At 40.4% G+C, this 21,350-nt stretch overlaps 2 protein-coding genes across 2 annotated transcripts; both read right to left on the reverse strand.

Moving 5' to 3' along the window:
• Positions 1-12,095: 12,095 nt before the first annotated feature.
• On the reverse strand, positions 12,096-13,010 carry LOC128500493 (olfactory receptor 1019-like). The gene has a single exon (XM_053469657.1). It carries the CDS (start codon positions 13,008-13,010, stop codon positions 12,096-12,098), a length of 915 nt encoding a protein of 304 aa, XP_053325632.1.
• A 4,010-nt stretch (positions 13,011-17,020) lies between these two features.
• Positions 17,021-17,923, reverse strand: LOC128500494 (olfactory receptor 5V1-like). The gene has a single exon (XM_053469658.1). The coding sequence runs from the start codon at positions 17,921-17,923 to the stop codon at positions 17,021-17,023; it is 903 nt and encodes a 300-aa protein (XP_053325633.1).
• Between the last annotated feature and the right edge of the window lie 3,427 nt (positions 17,924-21,350).

Below are 21,350 nucleotides of genomic sequence, written 5' to 3' on the forward strand. Positions count from 1 at the left end.
AGCAAATACCCCGCCGGCTGCTGATAGGTTTACATTAAGAATCAAAACCAACCTATGTTTTAACAATGAGATTGTGTCATTGGATACCCAAGATAACAAATATAGAAACTCTGTATCTTACACGGATGCTATTTGCTATTAGAGTATTGATAAATCATAAAAATGTAACTGTACACTCCACTAGATGGCAGACCGGTACAGGCACTGCTCAAGAGTAGTATTAAAAGACCTCAGGTGACCTCAGATGACCCCAGACTGATAGGCGTACCCCAGTTGTTTCCCCTGTCAGTGGTAATGGTTATGCAGAGAAAAAAGGGGGATGAAGTTGGGTTGGGGTTTCACCCCCCATGGTTATCTATCCTCTAGCAAACTTTACAGTAGGCCCTCTGCATTCCAGTAGATAGTGTTCTCCTGGCATCTGCCAAATCCTGAGGGCATTTTGAAGCTCTATGCACTTCGGCACCAAGTGGCCATGTTTTGTGGGAATGAGTATGGCCTACCACTTCGAGCTGTTGTTACTCATAGACACTTCCACTTCGCAGTAATAACACTTTCACAAACTGACTTGTTGCAATGGTGGCCAGTGCCAAGTTTGAAGTCACTGAGCTCTTCAGTACGATCAATTCTATGGATCTCTATGGAGATGGCATACCTAGGTGCTTGATTTTGAATGGGAAAGGCTGAAACACCTAAACTCAGTAATTAGGAGGAGGTTTCCACTAGACCTGTCCACAAGGTTCAAAATCATTTAAGACACATTTTTTCCTTTTGTTTTCGGACAATGATTTTCGTTTCCTGCCTTTTTGTTTTGGATAAAATTTGGCTTTTTTAATTCAGAAATGAAATTCAGGGTCCAAAAACACATCTCTTTCTCTCTCTCTCTCTGTACCCCAATCCTGTCTGTGCAAACCCCCCGACCCCGAAGCTCCCCCCCCCCGCTGACTTACCTTCTCAAGCCAGAGACCGTGCTGCTAGGGAGCGGGGAGGAGGGGGGAGGCTGTCTGTAGGTGAGACAGTGTCCTGCTGCATAGAAAAAACCTCAGGAGAAGGGCAGGGGCATGTAGTGCACATGTGCAGCACCTGCAATAGAAGCCGCACTAAACTATAATACAATCCTCGCTTGTCTGTAGAGGTAAAATAATGCACAGCTTTCCTTACTGACACTGAAATGGTTAATTGTCATTTGCATACTAGCTATGCTCCTCCAGAGATTTTTATTTAATGTAATAAAGTTTTACTTAATGTAAGGAAGATTTATTGTTAATGGGTGGTAAATTTGTGGAACAGCCTCCTAGCTGAAGAACCAGAAGAACCTTGAGGTCCACAGGGTGGTGGATATGTGGAATAGCCTGCTTGTAGATGTAACTTGAGGTCCACAGAACCCATGTGATCTTTACTTTTCCTCATCTTTGCACCTCCTAAATATAAATTGGTGTTTGTGTTAAGATTTTTTAAGAGATTATTAAAATTGTAATTTTACAGTGATCTGAGTTGGGATTTTTTGAGTATAAATAAATCTGGCATTGCAAAGGTTACCTTTAGATTTATTGGGCTCTGAATGAACACAATTACCCACTTTGAACATATTTTCATACAAATGTACGAAACAGTCAATTTTTCGTTAAAATAAGTTTGTACAAATCCATAAAATACCTAAAGTGTGAAACCTATCAAGCGTTAAGTTTAGTCCTGTGAGGTTCTCCAGGTATTTGTATTTGTACTGTCCAAGGACGTGAATAAAATAAAATTTTGAGCCATCCTCCTCTATTCAGAAGTAATACCTCTAACTTCCACAAGATGTCAAAATAGAACCACAAATGAGCAGAACGAATCGTCTGTGTTTGCCAACAGAAATCGCTGCAAAAAAATACCTTGTTTCAAAAACCAAAACATGCTAGAGTTACAGGAATGTTTGGTTGAATACTAGTCACAAAAATCCCAAAAAAGAAGGGATAACTTCAGACTGAAGTTCTGTCCTACTCAGGGCCAGGCTACTCATTTGTGCAGCCACATGTTACGTTTTCATGCTGACGTGCTGCAAGCATGTCCAGGAGCCGGCTGCACACTGTAGGACCTTGCTCATCGCTAGAGCAATAGATCGGGTCATTATGAGTCACCATTGGCCAGTGGCCCACTGAGCATTTGCCCAGTGGGCCAGATGGCCAGTTCAAGCCTGGTCCCACTGACTCACCCTTGCAGGTGGTAGAGGTCATGGACCAGCTGGGGAGATCACAGTATTTTCCCGACCAGTGGAACATGACATCATATCTCTGTGTTCTGGAACCCATGACCATACCTGGGAACTTTCCGGGTTCAACCCGGAGATTGCCGGGTGAGCACTGCTTCTCCGGTGCTCCGGGTCGCGGGAGCGGGGTCTTGACACGCCCCCTCCCCGCCCATATTGCCTTTAAATGGGGGTATTTCCCGCTGCCATCAGCAGGAACGCCCCTGACATCACTGGACCACCTGCTGATGTCAGTGGGCAGTCCTGGCCGTGTCTTGCAAGGGAAGGCTCCAGGTAGCCGGAGCCCAGAAGTTCCCAGGTATGCTCATGACGTGACTTTTTCATGTGATTCCAGTCCCACCACCTTATAGGAGTCAGGATGTAGATAAGGTCTTAGTTAAGGGGGAGGGTCAGATCACGCATACTGGCAGGACTAGGTCCTAAGACCCTTGAAGGGAGTGAGGATTGTGGGTGGCTGGACTGATTCCCTTATCTCTTCCCTGCCCAGAGCAGAAGGCACGGGGATCAGCTCTGATAATCTGTGCCTCTAGGCAAAATTCTAATTTTACAGGACTGCATAATTTGATGGCACAAAGATGATCACACTAAAGGTCTATTTATTAGACCTTTAGTGCATTTATTATTTATGTAGCAAATAAAATGCAAAGGAAAAAGTAGTGGCCTAATATATTAAGAATAGTCAATGTTGTCAGCCCTCCTATGGCTCCTTTTTATTGGGATTTTAAATGTTGTACGGAAATACAGGTTCCCAGGAATAAAATAATTAAAAATGTTATTCAACAGGATCCGAGATTATAACGTTATAACATCGATTTTGTTTTCTCAGAGGATTTAAGAAGGAATTCTAAGCACAAAATTTGGGAAAATACACTGCAGCATATTGGTATTCAGTAGAAAAACACCAGAATTAATACATTAATGTTAAACCGGATTATCAGAAATATAAAGGATTAACCCTCACTGTATTTTATGTCTCTTTTGTAGAGGATAAATTCTATGGGAAATTTGATTGAGAATGTCATGTAACATCATGGAACACTGACAATTACATGAGATTATCTATTAAAAGTGTCATTGGTACAATGTTTGACAAGTGGTCTTATCAACATACCAATCAAAAGAATACACTACTCAACAGGAACATTCCATTGATTTTCCTGGTAAAAAAAAGATTACTTTTTTATAACTGAATATTTATTGAGATCCGACATAAGAGAAAAACATATACATCAGTCAAGCACCACTGAGGAATGATATAAATGTACAGTACATTTGGACAATATAATCAACATATCCCACATATTGTACAATGTGTATAGACAAAATCCGTAATCCCCACATTGGTAAATTAGACACGTAATATGTCATACAGATCTCAGTTTTTATGTTTAAAACAGGAGGGGGGAGGGGATGGGAAAAGAAAGGAAGGGAGAGAGAGAGAGAAGAGGGGAAAAGGAAAAAAAAAAGGGGAAAGCATAACAAAGAGAAGAAGCCAAAGGTCAATCAGGTTTCCAGAGTCGCCTTTCGATACCAGACGGTCCGCAAATCTTTCAGGATAAAACCACTGGGCATAGGACAGAAAGTAGCAGTATAGTACTCGTCCCAGGCAGCCCAAGTATCATGGAAAATATGTGGAGTGTTAGAGGCTGAATGCGCCATCTGTTCGTAAGTACGGGTTGTGGTAAGCGCATACAATACTTCTTGGATCGTGGGAGGGAGTGGGTCCTTCCACCTACGAGCAATGCAAACCTTTGCAGCGATCAAAACATGGCCTAGCAGCTTCCGTAGCGGGGAAGCTAGACACTGAGGGAACATATCTAACAAGGCTATTTCCACCTCAGCTACTACAGGAATATGCAGCAATTCCATTATAAGGTGGAAAACAGCCGTCCAGTATGTTTTGAGCTTAGGGCAGCTCCACCAGACATGGAGCATGGTACCCACTGCTCCACACTGTCTCCAACACAGGGGGGAAGAGGATGGGAACATTTTAGCTAGTCTGGAGGGGACATAATACCACCGGAAAAGGACCTTCCGGTTGGTTTCGAAGTGAGTAGCATTTTTAGAAACCCCTTGAAATGAGGAGAGGGCATGGTACCAAGTTTGAACGTCATATTCTTTACCAAGTTCCCGTTCCCATTGCAGCATAAATGGAAGTTTGTCATCAGACCCATGACCCAACAGAGCCGCATAGCAGACCGAAATAGCACTCGGCACACAAGGAGCCGACAGGCAAAGCCGGACAATCGGAGTAATAGGACAGGAAGAAGGAAAGACCCTCAGATGGCTTGACAGGGCATGACGTAGCTGGAGATATTTAAAGAAGTCCCGACTATGCAGGGAAAACGTGCATTGTAGGTCCTGAAAAGAGCGTAGGCGACCACAAGAGAGTAAATGGGAAACTGAAACAATACCACTTTGTATCCAATTATCTAGATGAACGTGAGGGATAAGAAGTTTGAGAGAAGATAACGGGGCGTATTCACTGAGATGGGTAGGAAACTGCAATTTAGAGTTATACTTGTCCCATAAAGCCAACGAGAGTGATGTCGTGGGCAGAACATCTGGTATGGGAGGTCTACAAGACTTGGGGAGCCATAAAAAATCTCGTACCGTAAATGGAGCAGTAAACAAGGATTCATGATCCACCCATGCCACTTTAGACGGATCTGAAAAGAGAAGAAGGGTCTGGGCCAGGTGAGACGCAAGATAATAGAATTTGAGATTTGGAATACCCAGTCCACCAAGTAGCTTAGAGCGTTGCAAAACATGGTACGGAAGGCGGGGCCGTTTGTGGAGCCAAAAAAATTTAGACAGTCTAGATTGCATCATGCGAAAAAATCCAGAGGGCAGAACTATGGGCAGAGTCCTATAAAGGTATAGCAATTTAGGGAGCGAATTCATTTTGAAAGAAGCAATACGACCAAGCCAAGAAATCTCCATTTTTGACCATCTATTTAAGTCCTCACAAATTTTATGCCATAAAGGCAGGAAATTGGATTTAAACAGGGAACTCGCCGATTTAGTGATGCGGACTCCTAGATACGTAATAAAGTCCGTACGCCAGGAATAGTGAAAATTACCCGACAGGGCATCTATCACCGAGGACTCATAGCCCAGGTTAAGGGCCTGAGTCTTGTGCCAGTTAACTTTATAATAGGAAAGATTGCCAAAAGAAGTCAGTAACGCATGTAAATTCGGGAGGGAGATTGCCGGGTTAGTAAGTGTCAAAAGAACATCATCCGCGTACAGACAGATCTTAGATTCAATTGAACAAATAGGAAAGCCCGAGATATCAGGGTGATCTCTAATGGCAATTGCCAAAGGCTCCATGGCCAGGGCAAATAAAAGCGGCGAAAGCGGGCACCCCTGTCGAGTGCCGTTACTTATAGTAAATGGCTCTGAAAGAAAGCCAGAGGCACATACTCTCGCCCGTGGCTGGTCATAGAGGACCGCGACAGCATCAACAAACTTGTCAGGTAAGCCAAAGGCCCTCAGCGTAGAGAGCAAGTACCCCCAATGAAGGCGGTCAAATGCTTTCTCCGCGTCCAGAGAAAGCAGCACACACGACCTATTAGTGGACTTCGCAAGATGGGTAATGTTGATGATGCGCCTCGTGTTGTCCGACGGTTGCCGACCCAGGATAAAACCCACCTGATCATTACTAATCAGAGCGGGAAGCATGGTGTTCAGACGATTGGCAAGTAATTTGGAGTAAAGTTTAATGTCTGTGTTCAACAGAGATATTGGTCTATAATTTACTAAATCAGAGGGAGATTTGCCAGGTTTAGGAACAGTGACTACATAAGCCTCTGACATTTCCTTAGGGAGGGGGGTAGAGTCCAAAAAGCCTGAAAAAAGAGCACTTAAACGGGGAGCTAAGATAGATTTAAATTTTTGATAGTAAAGATTAGAAAAGCCATCCGGCCCTGGGGCTTTATGAGATTTGAGACTGGCAATAGTGCGCTCTACTTCATCGGACGATGGTGGCGCCACCAAAGCCTCCCATTGATCCCTTGGAAGCCGAGGGATGGGAAGGGAAGAAAGAAAATCAGCAATATCTGCAGTATTGGGTTGAGGTAAATCCGTCTGTAAACGGAGATTATATAAAGAGGTATAATAATTCGCAAACATATCAGCAATCTCTTTCGGATTATACACCTTCACACCTTGAGGGGTCTGTAAGTAGTGGGTAGTACTAGAAGACGTCTGGAGACGAAGTTTACGAGCTAACAGGGAATCAGCCCGATTTCCCTTCGCATAATACTGCAGATGGAGTCGGCGCAACGCAAGTTCTGTATAATGGAGCTGTAGTTTGTGTAATTCAGCTTTTATCTCTCGAATCTGGTCATGCGTATCTTTAGACCACGAAGCTTTATTAGACAGCTCCAAGGACACTAGACGGTCTGAAAGCTCAGAAACCCTGCGCAATCTCTGCTTCTTTTGGACAGACACAATTTTAATAAAATGACCCCTTAGGACTGCCTTATGGGCAAGCCAGAGGGTGGAGGGTGAAATCTCCGGAGTGGCATTGGTTTGGAAATAATCGGTGAGGGCATCAGCAATTTCCACACAGACTTCTGACTGTTGTAAGAGGCTTTCATTAAGACGCCACCTAGCTGGTGGTGGCGAGGTGGGGCCATTGACAAGGGAGATCCACACTGGAGCGTGGTCTGACCACGATATATGTCCTATCTCCGCACGCTTAACCAATTGTAGGGTCTCACCATCTACAAGGATCATGTCAATACGAGAATAGCTGGAATGAACATTCGAGTAAAAAGAAAAGTCTTTACCCAAAGGATGCAACACTCGCCATGTATCAAAAAGGGAGTACTGATGGAGTAAATCTTGGAATTTTGTCCCTTGGTCTGTCAACGCTTTCAAGTATTTAGAAGACAATCTAGCAGAGGAATCCAAGGAAGGAGCAGATACAAGGTTAAAATCTCCTCCAACAATCACCCTACCCTGTCGCAACCGGTGAAGTTTAGTAAATACATGGTCACAAAAAGCAGTCTGACCGGTGTTAGGAACATAAAGATTCATAATAGTATATGGTGTACCGTCAATGCTACCACGGACAATAAGGTAGCGGCCCCTCGGGTCACGGGTCTGAGACGTTAGTTGAAATTGAACTTGATTACTAATGAGTATGGCCACTCCCATAGTCTTGTTAGCAGCTCGTGCATGGTATTCCAGGGGATAGTACTTAGATGCCAACAGTCGCGCCTGAGATTTAGCCAGGTGGGTTTCCTGAATCAGCACCACAGTAGCTTTACGGGTTTTAAGCTCTTGAAATAACATTCTACGTTTGTGCGGGGTATTCAATCCCCGAGCGTTAATAGAGAGGCAGGTAATCTGCATCCTGGTAAAAGAGCAGTAACAACTGGACAGTAACCTTCCGACCAAAGCAACTTAAAACAGAGAGAGAAGAGAAGAAGAAAAAAAAAAAAAAAAAAAAGAAGAGGGAGGGGGGGCAGAAAGGGAGGGACAACAAGGGAGGTAATGAGAGTTGCAAAAGCACTTCAAGAAACACCCAGTCTGTGCACACAACTAATGGTTATACAGAACGATGTGTTCAAGAAATAGATGAAACCGTATAGGGGGACAAAGAAACCAGCAGTAGCTAGGACTTGCTGGCACACAGGCGAAACAGAAATCATGTAACTGAGAAATCCCCGGACATAGGGAAGCTAGAACAGCAGAATCAGGGAAGAACCTCGAGGAACAATAGACGTACAATAAAAGTAAACTCTTTTATGGACCTCATATGGAGATGAGAATGTACGCAACAATGCCTTGTAAAAGAGCCGACATATAAACAGTACAGAAATAGGTAATACAATCACTCAGCAATCTAATAAGTAGTTGTGTTGAATGGGGACTAAAAAAAAAAAAAAAAAAAAAAAAAAAAAAAAAAACCAACAATAATAATCATAAACATCGTAAGAAAACAGACAGAAGAATCTAAGGCTCTCATAACAACATCGGAGTATTCTACTCAGAGTATATAAAATAGAAGAAACCCAGATGTGCGCAGTACATAAGCGTCGTAAGGGTGTGTGTGACAGACAATAAGACCCCCACATGACAGGTAGTAAAATATGTATGAAAGTTTCGGTAAACAAAAACATGTGTATCTGTAGTGCATATCCATTGCAGAGATAAGCCCCCTGTGGGGCAGAAAGTACAATCAGATAAAGAGAGAGAACAGACGGCAGAATCTAAGGCACACAGACCCACCAAGGGGTATTCTCGTCTCAGAGCATATAATACATAAGAAACCTAGATGTGTGTCGGACTTAGGTGTGGTATAGAGTCTTGCGACAGATAACAAGTCCCGCACATAACAGGTAGTAGAACATTTATGAAATTATCAGTAAACAAAAACATGTGTGTCTGTAGTGCATATCAATCGCATAAATAAGCCATCTGGGAAACAGAAAGTACAGTTCTCATATGACAGGTAGAAAACCGAGTGTAGATAAAACAGTTTAACACCCGCCCCGAAACGAGCAGGACATATACCAAACTGTCCGCCAAACGAGAACATGTGCGGTAACAGCGTACCGCCACTGAGAGAAAAACACTGTCTAAAATCTGATGCCCCCATAGGGTAAACCCAGCAATGTGTATAAATAATAATAATAATAATAAAAAAAAAAAAAAAAAAAAAAAAAAAAAAAGACACAATAATAATCCTAAAAAAAATAGAGTGAGAAAACAGACAGTGGAATCTAAGGCACACATGACCATCGAGGAGTATTCCCCTCAGAGCATATAATACTTAAGAAACTCAGATGTGTGCATTGCAGAGGCGTCGTATAAGTTTGCGTGACAGATAGCAAGTCCCGCACATAACAAGGTAGTAGAACATATGTGAAATTATCAATAAACAAAAACATGTGTGTTTGTAGTGCATATCCATCGCAGAAATAAGCCTTCTGTGAAACAGAAATTACAGTTCATATATGACAGGTAGAAAACCAAGGGTATATAGAACAGGTCAATATCCCATCCGGAACAAGCAGGACATATACCAAACTGTCTGTTAAACGAAAACACGTGCGTGAGCAGCGTTCAGGCAAATAACGCCTCCATGGGGCAAACCTAGCAATGTGTAAAAGAAAAAAAAAAGAAAAAAAAAAAAAAAAAAAAAAAAAAAAGGCAAAGATGTATGAAAGTACCCTGTGAGTGCATATATGGAGCACCTTCCCAACTGTCACAGTCTATAGTAAACAATAAACATAAAGTCCCAAAGTATAAAGACTGCAGTCATGCCATAAGGCAAAGGTAGGAGCGACCACCAATAATAGAAAAAGTCAAAACAGATCAAAGCATAGCAAAAATATAGGTCTTATCTGAGAGTCATGTAGACACAGGCGAAAGCCTGGAAGGTGAAATGGACGCCACCGAAGCAGCCTTCGCCTGGGATCGAGAATGATGCTGTTTTGTCGCCCTCTTTCTACTGGGTCTCGGCATCTCTTCATCTGTGGGTGAACGGCGAGGAATCGGCACCGAGTCAAGTTGATCCAACGTAGTGATGTCTTCATGCACCAAATGCCACTGTTGAAGTAGATATAGCCCCTCCATAGGTGTGCAGGCCACATGGAGAGATCCATTTTTAGTGATTAGGAGCTTTGTGGGGAAACCCCATCTATAGGAAATGTGGTTTTTCCTCAGGGCCAGCGTGATCGGAATAAAAGTACGGCGTTTAGCGAGTGTGGCAGAGGAAAGGTCCGCAAAGATATGTAGGTGAGTATACGGGGCAGGGAAAGAGGGATGTTGTCGGGCCCGTTGCATAATAGCCTCCTTAGCAGAGAAGTAATGGAGTCGCAAAATCACATCTCTGGGAACAGTGGATGGCAGGGATTTTGGTTTCGGTACCCGATGAGCCCGATCAAGCCGTAGGTCTGCTTCCGGCATGTCAGGTAAGATTTCAAGGAAAAAGGAGCGTAAGTATGTATGTAGGGCCTCAACCGTCACTTCTTCCGAAATGCCTCTGATTCGCAAGTTATTGCGCCGAGAGCGATCTTCAATGTCAGCCAGTTTAGTGAGCAGCGCAGCATAATTGTCTTCTAGTACATTATGTCTGTCCACTAATTCGTTGAAAGTAGATGAGAAGTCAGAAAATTTATGCTCCATGTGCTCAGTGCGTGCCCCTAAGTGTGCCAGGTCTTGCTTTAAATCGGAAAGCATACCTTTAATGGCATCTGTCATCGAGGATTGCATAGAATCCAGCATGTGTCTTAAGATCCCAGGGGTCACAGGAGCTTCTGGTTCGAGATCCACATCGCCATCTGCACGATCAGGCTGTGATGGCGGGAAGGAAGACTCGTCGCCATCTTGATCTTCGCCATCTGTTCTGGTACGCTTGTGAAAATAGTGCTGTAATTTGCTCGGAGTCTTTTTCACCTGCTTTGAAGACATCCCCTTCGCTTTCAGGAGTCCAAACGCCACTTAAGAAGGATATTGTCCGGTAGGAATAGTGTTTGTAGCCGCTAAATCGCTCGTGTGCTGGCGGAGCTCGTCTCTCACACGTCCATGCAGCTCCGTTGCCAGGCCACGCCCCCAAAAAAAGATTACTTTTTTATTCATAATGGGAGTGCATAAAACACATCCAGTTTCCTATACACCAATGATGTTCATGTTCAACCTCCAGATTAAAATGTATAATGGCAACACAGCTACTATAGCATGACTGTTGCTTAATCAATTTGTGGATACAGGATTAGTCAGCTCACCACTGCACCCAAACAATCACACCAGCACTAGGGTTATAGGTAAAATTTGATCACAGTTTAATATGCATGGGGAAACAGATAAATAAATAATGTACAACAATAGAGTCATTGTCCACACAACATCCCAACATATTACAAACAGACAAGTTACTCACTGACAATGACACCCCTTCCCATACAAATATCAACCCAATCTCATACTCATACTGAGATGCCCCCCCGTACAACACCAGGTCTTGAGCCACCTACCAGTTTGAAACCACCAACAACAAACATTAACCAACCTAGACGTATAAACTGTGATTCCACCCTCCACCTTACTCTTACCAGCCCCGCCAAGAGCCAAGCCCTTGAAGCTTTCCACTAAACCTAGAGATCACATCCTGATCTCTTGCATGTATGTGTCAATGTGTTTGTGTGTGAGAGGTGAGTGTTAGAACAAATGTCAGTGTACCATACTACAATAAGTGTATGTGTGTTAGTGTACAATGCTAGACTTTGTAGGGTGCCAATATATGGTGTTAGAATGAATGTGTGTGGTGGTGTCAGTACACAATGTTAAACTGTACGTGTAAGTGTACCATTTTTGAGTGTCTGTGTGTGTGTTTGGGGGTGTTAGTGTACAGTGTTAGACTGTGTTGGGTGTTAATGTATGGTGTTAGAGTGAGTGTATATTGGGTGTCAGTGTTTCGTGTCAGAGTGTGTTGAGTGTCAGTGTATGGTGTTAGAGTAAATGTGTGTGTGGGGATGTCAGTGTACAGTGTTAGGATGTGTAGAGTGTCCATGTTGAGTGTTAGAGTGTGTGTGTGTGTATGTGTTAGTGATCATTGAGTGTGTGTATTTGCATATAGTGTTTGAGTATATGAGCCAGGCAGTTGGTGCACATAATGAAAAGCAGGCAACAGAGAACTGAGCATTGAAGAAGCTGTACAGTTTAAGGAGCATTGCAATTATTTCCTGTGCGACTTTTAGTTTTATCTAAATATTTTTATGTTATGGGAATAAAACAGAGAAGTTTCTGTAATTGAAATTATTAAACAGATTTTCTCGGCGCGCAAAAACATTTCTTGATTTACACTTCACAAACGCAACTATTCATTTAAATCTCATAACTTGACAATTCTTCTTAAAGAAGCTTTGAGTTCTTGGTTCCTCAGGCTGTATATTATTGGATTCAGCAGAGGGTTGATCATGGTATAAAACACGGAAACCAATTTATCAGCTGCGTAATAACTTGTGGTTGGCCGAAAGTAGTTGAAAAGAATAGTACCGTAAAAAATAAAAACTACCGTTAGGTGAGAGCCGCATGTGGAAAAAGCTTTAAGTCTCTTTGTCATGGCTGGCATCTTTAACACAGTAAGCAATATACAGACGTATGGGGAAAAAGTCATAATTAAAGAAAAAAGTCCAAGAAGACCCCCTAATACAAAAACAGACAGCACGTTGATATATGTGTCAGTGCAAGAAATCTGGAACAATTGTGGTAGTTCACAAAAGAAACTATGGACTGTGTTTGATGCACAGAATGTCAACCTCAGTGTAAAAAGTGTGTGGATCAAGGAATATATGGAAGCAGCTGCCCAAACTGCCCCTGTTAGCAGAACACAGGTTTTCCAATGCATTATTTGCATGTAATGAAGCGGATGGCAAATTGCAACATAGCGATCGTAGGACATTATTGCAAGTAATTGGATTTCTGAAGCAACACCAAAAATGAAGAAGTAGACTTGAGTAACACAAGCTCGAATAGATATCACCCTGCTTTTGGTGCTAAGGTCAAAAAGCATCCGTGGAGTAGTAATAGATGAGGAACACATGTCTAAACCGGCTAGGTTTCCAAGAAAAAAATACATTGGGGAGTGAAGGTGAGAATCCAATAAAATAAGGAGAAAGATAAGAAGGTTTACGACCAGTGTCATCAAGTAAACACAAAGAAAGAGCAAAAAAAGAATCAGCTCCATGACCGGGAGATCAGACAGTCCTGACAGAATTAAATCTGTTACTACGGTTTGGTTTTCCATGTAACATTAGAAGAATGTAAAGTAATAAACCGAAAGATGCACAAAAACCTGAAAGGATGGAAAGTGAAACACGGGATTTGTCAGTATATAAGAACGATTTAGGGATCAAAACCGTAGGGATATGTCCCCCTCAACACCGCTCAACAAGCCTTGCTTCCTTAGTCATATAATAAATATATCATTGCCTTTAATCCTTGCTGATATTTTATAGATCAACGTATTCACCCCAATTATCTTCTTTACAGTAACATCTTAGCAATATATGCACCATGTTCCATACCTCGGTCATAAACACATCTCTCGTACTGTGATTCATACAAAGTGCACACCTGTGTGGCTATTGATATATTTCTTTCCAAAACCTTTTGGGACTAATTTCTGCAACAGAAATAACTTAACTGTAATTAGGGTAGGAAAGGAACAAATCAATGATTCAGCTTTATGGGAAAGAACCATTTATTCTATGTCACTACAATAATTATATGAAATCAATAAAAAAAAATAATAAACGATATGTATTAAAATATTTGCTTAAAATGAGTATGTGTTCTGCCGTTATAATGCGTCACAGTACTATATCATTAAATTAATGTACTAATATTCTTCTTAGTAAAATGCATTCAGCCACACATATGGCACAACCTTTTTTTCAAATTTTCTTGACTTTCGGGATTATTTTAGTTGATTTTTTTTGTACATGTGATAGGATAAATTAACATATTATTTTTTGGTTGACTAGTGCTGAATGTTGAAACTAGGGACAAATCATTCGAACTTGTTATATACTAATCATACAAAATGTATCTAATTTATTTCATTATTATCTTTACATCAGAAAAATTACAGTATTTTATTAATATAATAGTGTACCAAACTGACTCTTGTATCTAACATAGAAAATTCAAAGAACAATATGGCATCATAAATGCCCCTCTTATTTGTAGACTGTATAGTTAAGCTACAAATGAAAAAGAAAGTAAGCAAAAAAAGCAAAAGAAACCTCCAAAAGAAAAGGAAAAAATGCATAATATAAAATAAACAAATATAATAAAAATAAAATAAAAAAGAACAAATGATAAAAGAAAAAACTCTAAATAAAAAGTAAATATAAAAAATTAACAGCGTAGAAACATTTAATTAGTAACCGAGCTTTTATATGTTTACAAACCCAATGCAACACAATACCAGTTACTTTTTTGTTTGCTTTTAAACCATCTGCTTTAGAGATCTACTGATGATGGAACTTGAGTGCTGTAGGCTCTTTTCGGAATGATTGCCACCGTAAGCGCAGCCATTTTTGCAGAGGTTGATCAGGAGGTCATGTCCGCGGAGATAGAAGACATCAAAGAGAAGAACAACAAGATGAAGAGAATGCTAGAGAAGAAGCAGAGCTGTGAGACACGGGGGAAAAGCGGTTGGCAGAGAAGATAGGGAGCCATTCAGAGAGCATTAGAGACAGTGTGAATGTGAATTTTTTTTCCAAATTTAAAAAGCCATCTGATTTTCATCCGAAAAGAATGGACTGGGAATAAATGGGCCAAAAATGAACCAAAAGATTTGTCTGGATTGGTAAATGTCTAATGCCTAGTTAATTTTGTAAGAGGACTAACAGGAGAAGTTCAGTTTTTAAAAAAGTATGAAAATGTAGTAGCAATAGTGACCAATGGAATAATTGTGCTGATTGAACAAATATTGTGGTTGCCATGGTAATATGGCTACCTTTAAAATATTGCACCAGTATCACTTTTTATATATAACCTACATTAACAGAAAGCAACTGTATTGTATTTTTGATATATTTGGTTAGAATCTTTATGTTTCTTATTACTATTATTGACCTGTTTCCTTGACTGCTTAGGCCTGGAGCCTATACCTATTACCTCTACCAAACCACATAAATAAAGACAGACAGCAATATGTGGGTAGGGCATCGGCTACAGCTTTATTGTCCCATGCCAGCATAAATAACCAACACAAACATTAATCAACAACTAGAGTCCTAGTCCAGCAGGTGACATGAGCCGCCCGCTGGACCCGCTTCCCCAAGCCCAGTTTGGGTACCTCTTTGGGTTACAGAACTTCCACGCTGGCCAACCGAGGAACTCTTCTGCTGCTGTAACTATAAATAGTGAGAGAAACAAGGAAACAGTAACAACAAAATATACAATACATGTCTAACCTGTCCAGGAAGGATCCAGGGAAAAAGGTAGAACCCTACCTGCACCCCCTTATGAACCCTTAAAACCCTGAAACAATGTTGCAGGCACCAATCTGCTGGCATCCTTTAAACCGGCCCAGGCCAGCAGTCATTTACCCCTTTCCTTCTTGTCCAGGGGGCCTTTTTAGATATTCTTAGTTAACCTTGCTTGTAGTTATAACAGGATTATTAACTGGTTGTATGGAAAGTGTGTCCGCATGTATTTAATTATGCTAATATACAAATAATGTACTTTCAATTCATCATCAAATAAAACACACACATTGCGAACATAATTAACAACATTTGCTATTTTTAGTTTAGAAAACCTGACCTATCAATAAAGTAGTTAATGTTCTTTAAAGCTGGTATCACTTAATCTATAAAATGCATATACTTTTATATCTTGGTTATATTGTCTTTTTTTTTACATTGTCTCTGTTTACACCCAACTGTTTTTTGATCCATACATAACGTTGAATGTTGTCACTGGAAAAACCTGTGAATTTAAAAGCTTACATAGAAGACACAAAGTTTGTGTAATAAATTAAAAAATATTCTCTTACGTGCATTTTAATTTTACCCACTAACCAATAATTTAGATAGTAAAAATAATAATAATCTAAGTTATATTAAAAAAAAATGCATTATGTACAGTCATGTGAAAAAGAAAGTGCACTCTCTTTGAAGTCTATGGTTTTACATATCAGGACATAATAACAATCTTCTGTTCCTTAACAGGTCTAAAAATTAGGTAAATACAACCTCAGATGAACAACAACACATGACATATTACATTGTGTCATGATTTATTCAACAAAAATAAAGCCAAAATGGAGAAGCCATGTGTGAAAAACTAAGTACTATCTTTGTGCTTCCATATTTAAGATGCTAAATAGCAGACAGGTGCTGCTAATCAAATGCCCTTGATTAATTGATCATCAGCAAGTGTGATCACCTCTATAAAAGCAGAAGTTTTAGCAGTCTGGTCTGGAGCATTCAGGTGCGTGTTCACAATGCCAAAGAAGAAAGACGTCATCAATCTTTTTCGAACAAGTCCATCATTCTACAGTGAAAAAGATTGTTCAAAAGTAGAAAACCCAAGAGTTACATCTCAGACTCTACGGGCCTAAGGTAGAATGTGAAATATTAAAGTTCATGACAGTATCATTAGAAAAAGACTGAATAAGTGTGGTTTGTTGGGAAGGGTTGCCACGAAAAAGCCTCTTCTCTCTAAAAAGAACATGGCAAATGAGTCAAATGTGAGGCCATCTTTCCCACAGCTAAAGCTTGGCCAAAATAGTATGTAACAAAATTAAAATAGCAATATGGCGCCTATCATAAATGCCCCTCTCATTTGCAGAATGTAAATTTAGCAACTGAGAATTTAAGCTAAAACAAAAAAAATAAGAAAATGAGATCTCCAAAAGAAAAGGAAAAAAAAAACATGAATTGAACAACGATAAGAATAATAAAATTTTGACAATTGATAACAACAAATGATAAGAGAAATACAACCCTAAGAAAATAAATATAAGAATAAAAAATGACCATAGCACAAACATCAACTAGTAACCAACTTCTTATATCTGTATTTAATCCAATACAGTTCAATACCAAAAACTTGTTAAACCATATTATTTATACATGTAATAAAATTATCCAGCAACATACATTAAACAAATTTCCAGTATATGACCAAATAATTTCCTTTATAGCATATCCTACAGAGACATTATATAACTATGTATATATATATATATATATATATATATATATATATATGTGTGTGTGTTTTTTTAAAAACACAATGTCAAATTTTGTAAATTCGCTTCAAAGCTGCTTTAAGTTCTTGGTTCCGGAGACTGTAAATCATTGGATTTAACAGAGGGGTGATTATGGTATAAAACACAGAGACTATTTTGTCAGCTGTATAGTAAAAACTTGTGATTGGGCGAAAGTAGTTGAAAAAAAGGGCCCCATAAAAAATGAAAACCACAGTTAGGTGAGAGCTGCATGTGGAGAAAGTTTTAAGTCCCTTGTTTTTAGATGGAATCTTCAGCACAGTAAGCAATATATAGATGTATGGGAAAAAAGTAATCGTTAAAGAGATTATTCCAAGAAAAGCACCCAAGATAAATACAGACAAGATATTGATGAAGGTGTCAGTGCAAGAAATCTCGAACAACTTGGGTAGATCACAAAAAAAACTATTAACTATGTTTGATCGGCAAAATGCCAACCTCAAGGTACAAAGGGTGTGTATCAAAGAATAAATGGAGCCAGCAGCCCACACTCCCATTGCTAGTTGAGCACAGGACTGCCAATGCATTATTTGCATGTAACGCAAGGGATGACAAATTGCAATATACCGATCATAGGACATTACAGCAAGTAACAGGATTTCAGTGGAAAGAATAAAGATGAAGAAGTAGAGTTGTGTTCGGCAAGCTATTACAGATATCATCCTATGCTTGGTGCTGAGGTCAAAAAGCATCCGTGGAGTAGTGATGGAGGAGGAGAAAATGTCTAAACAGGCCAGGTTTCCAAGAAAAAAGTACATGGGAGAGTGAAGGTGAGAATCAAGTGAAATGAGCAGAAGGATGGAAAGGTTGGCAGTCAGTGTCAACGAATAAATGCAGAAAAGGAACAGAAAGAGAAGCAGCTGAATTACTGGAACATCAGACAGTCCGGATAGAATCAACTCAGATAACATTGTCTGGTTTCCCATGCCACTGATAGAGAACTGGAACCGATGGAGATGAAATCAGTTGGAGTGCGTTATTGTAGTAGAACCCATTGTTAGAAACACAATATCATAACAAGTGACTTTTTGTGCTATTGAAGTTTGGCTAAATTACAAAAAAAAAGGTTTATGTCAAATTTATTTTAATAGATCTCAAGTACATGTGCATGATCTGTACTTAAACTATTACTAAATACGTGACCCCTGTTCAGTATGAAGCTATAAAATAATTATGGGTTGTAATAAAAACGTATGTTGATCACATGCTAGATGTAGTCTGCTCTTTAAAGACATGCAGCTTAGGCGCTACTTAGGGAAATCTGTTTAGTGCATGAGATTTAAGTCCCAGAGCACAGCTTTTCTCTATAAGACTTCACCAGCAGGCAGAAGACCTTTTGGGTTTTTAATGTGGGCATCTAGATAAGTACCGTCTTTTAAATCTAAACTCACACAAACACAATTTACTGTTTTATTAGCCGGGTAACTTACCATAATGATTGAGACTTTGACTGATCAAACTTATATCATACAATTTGCAAAGTGGTGGTACTTGAGAGCAGTTTTGAATATAGGAACAAACAATATTTGTCTGCAGAATAGACACAACACTTACATCTCTTATCCATACCTTTGAAATGAACTCTTTCCGACTCGTTAGAAACATGGACAGTGGCATGTCTGCTGAAATACTTCTTATGGAGCCTTTTGGGATTAATTTGAACAGCAGAAGCATATTTAAAGAAGTTTTACTAAACAAAAGGGAATAAACAAGGTGTAAAGCTCTACGGGAAGAGGTATACTACTGGGAGTGAAAGTAAAATGTGTTCTCTGGCTCATCAAGAATGACAAAAAGAATCTGACAAATGATAAAGTTAAAGGAACATTCTTTTTTTACATGGCTGAAACTGTGAATTCTGATAGTTGTCCCATCCAGTCTTGGTGGTGCAGGAGAAGTAGCACCTTGGTGAAGCAGCACTTCTTTCACTGCTGTTAAGGACATCAATGCGGGACACACTGCAATACATAAACTTTAAGCATGGGGTGTAGGCAAAGTTGGAAGAACAAATGATAAAGCTGGATTGCCACATTTTTGGATATCCCGCCTAGAACATAGGTATCTTAATTAAAAACTTATTTTATAGAGAAGTAGTGTAGGGACTGGCAGAGTGGGGCTAGAGATAAAGAGCAATGGGATAAGAAAATCAGTCTGGCCGACTAAGTATTGATTGGGGTGGTGACACCAGTTAGTAGGGATATGCATGACATAAGATAATTAATCAGCTTTTTAGTAGTATGTCGTGTGGAAGGATGAATTTGACTGGATTTGAGGTATGAAGGTAGCGAACTTGGGTTATGAAATAGATTGTGAATGGTGATGGGTAAATCTGGAGTTAAAAGAGTGGGTAGATGAGCGTGTTGTCTACATAAAGGTGGTTGTGGTATCCAAAAGGTTAGATTAGTTGTCCGATGGAATAAGACTAAGCCCTGAGGAACCAAAAGAGAGAAATAAAGAGCCACAGAAGGCCACACTAAAGATACGGTAAGAGATAGTGTGTAATCAGGAAGAGGACTATGGTAGGGATTCTATAAGAATGAATGGTTTGCAGTAGAATGGGTCGGTCGACAGCAGCTATATACGGCCGACCCCGTATATAGGCCGCACCCTAAAAGTTTGGTGCTTTTTTAAAGAAAAAGTTTTTTTCTTTAAAAAAGCACCAAAAAAACATGCTGCCACTCTGTCCTCTCCCCCCCCGAGATATGCTGCCACTCTGTCCCTCCCCCCCCCGAGATATGCTGCCACTCTGTCCCTCCCCCCCCCGAGATATGCTGCCACTCTGTCCCCCCCAACCTATGCTGCCACTCTGTCCTCCCCCCCCGAGATATGCTGCCACTCTGTCCCCCCCCCCCCGACTTACCAGAGCAGACTCCTGGGTGTCTTGCGGGGCCGGAGAGGGACATCTATGCACATCGTGTATACAACTCCCGGTGCCAGCACTCAGCGGAAGTGCCGGCACCGGAAGTTGTATACGCGTAGATGTCTTCCGCCGGCCCTGCAAGACACCCGGGAGTCTGCTCTGGTAAGTCGGGGGGGGATGTAAAATGCATCATGCGGACGTTCACCGTGGGAAGTGCTGCAGGGGAGGCTGTCTGAGCGTATCAGGGAGTAGGATACAGGTCCCCTGCACCGCTGCGGGGGATCTGTATCCTGACCCCGCTGCCTGCCCGGCGCCCGGGACTGCATGTCCCGGGCATCGGGCGCTAGACCCCGAATATAGGCCGCACCCCCACTTTAAAGACTTAAAGTGGGGGGTAAAAAATGCGGCCTATATTCGGACCAATACGGTATGTAGCATTTTGTTGTAAAGCAGATAAGTAGTTGCAAAGCTGCCTTCTCAAAGGATTATTCCTGGCTAGCTCTGGATAATTGTAAAGATTCTAAACGTTGGCCACCTGCCTTCTGCCTAAAAAGTTCTGATCTAACTTAGAAATAAACTAATCCACAATAAAGATCCAAGGCTGCCTCCTAATGCCTGGTAATAATGCGGATCTCGACTAGCTGCAAGTAAACTCATCTTTAAGATGGGATTCTATAGTGATCTGCCTTTTATTCACCTAATTATCGCCCGACTATGAATGGATTCATTCCTGAGTAATCATGGAAACCTTACATTCCCCATTAATAGAAACACCCAGGTCCACTTGTGCCCCCAAATCTTCCACAAGTGATAATTCCCACATTCTCATAAAAGTCTGATTTGTGTTTATTGCCCAAACATATATTCTGTAGTAAGACCATTAATTTAGTATAAAAGGGTAGAAAATGTCATTGTCATTGGCAACTATTTACCTACCTGGCAGGACTGCGAAAATCTCCAACCTTTAAAACAAAAAGCAATGGAATTGTTCAAATCTTTATTTGAACAAGATATTGATCTTAGCCCACAAATGTTTCTTTTTCATTTAGATCTTCCGTTGAGCAAAAAATTGCATATTTTACTAAATATCCATATTTTGTCAGCTGTAATAGTATGTTTGGCAAGATATTAGAGGTTATCAATCAAATCTCTTTTCAATGTGAAATGGAAAAATATTTTCACCTTGGTTCGAATATCAGAGACAACATTTAGACTTAAACAGACATATTACTTTATACACTAAATGTTTTACTTAAATAATACAAAAGCTATTTCTTCCTTTCTTAACTTTTTTTTATGATGTACCCTTCGATACAAAAATACTTCTTGTTTCAGGCCTAGGTCAATTTATTTATTTCAAACTTAATGGATCTCCTTATGGGAAATGACCTTTCTTTTTAATTAACATCTTTCTGTTACGGACCTTAACTCCTTCAATGCTCCTTGTTGTACATTTTTTCCATACAACTGCTGTGAGTGAA

Source organism: Spea bombifrons, chromosome 6 (genome assembly GCF_027358695.1).
Source record: "Spea bombifrons isolate aSpeBom1 chromosome 6, aSpeBom1.2.pri, whole genome shotgun sequence".
In the NCBI taxonomy this organism is placed as follows: Eukaryota; Metazoa; Chordata; class Amphibia; order Anura; family Pelobatidae; genus Spea; species Spea bombifrons.

Excerpts from the sequence above, each read along its gene's own strand:
- LOC128500494 (XM_053469658.1), bottom strand. The coding sequence starts at position 17,923 with ATGTTATCTGAGTTGATTCTATCCGGACTGTCTGATGTTCCAGTAATT.
- LOC128500493 (XM_053469657.1), bottom strand. The coding sequence starts at position 13,010 with ATGGAAAACCAAACCGTAGTAACAGATTTAATTCTGTCAGGACTGTCT.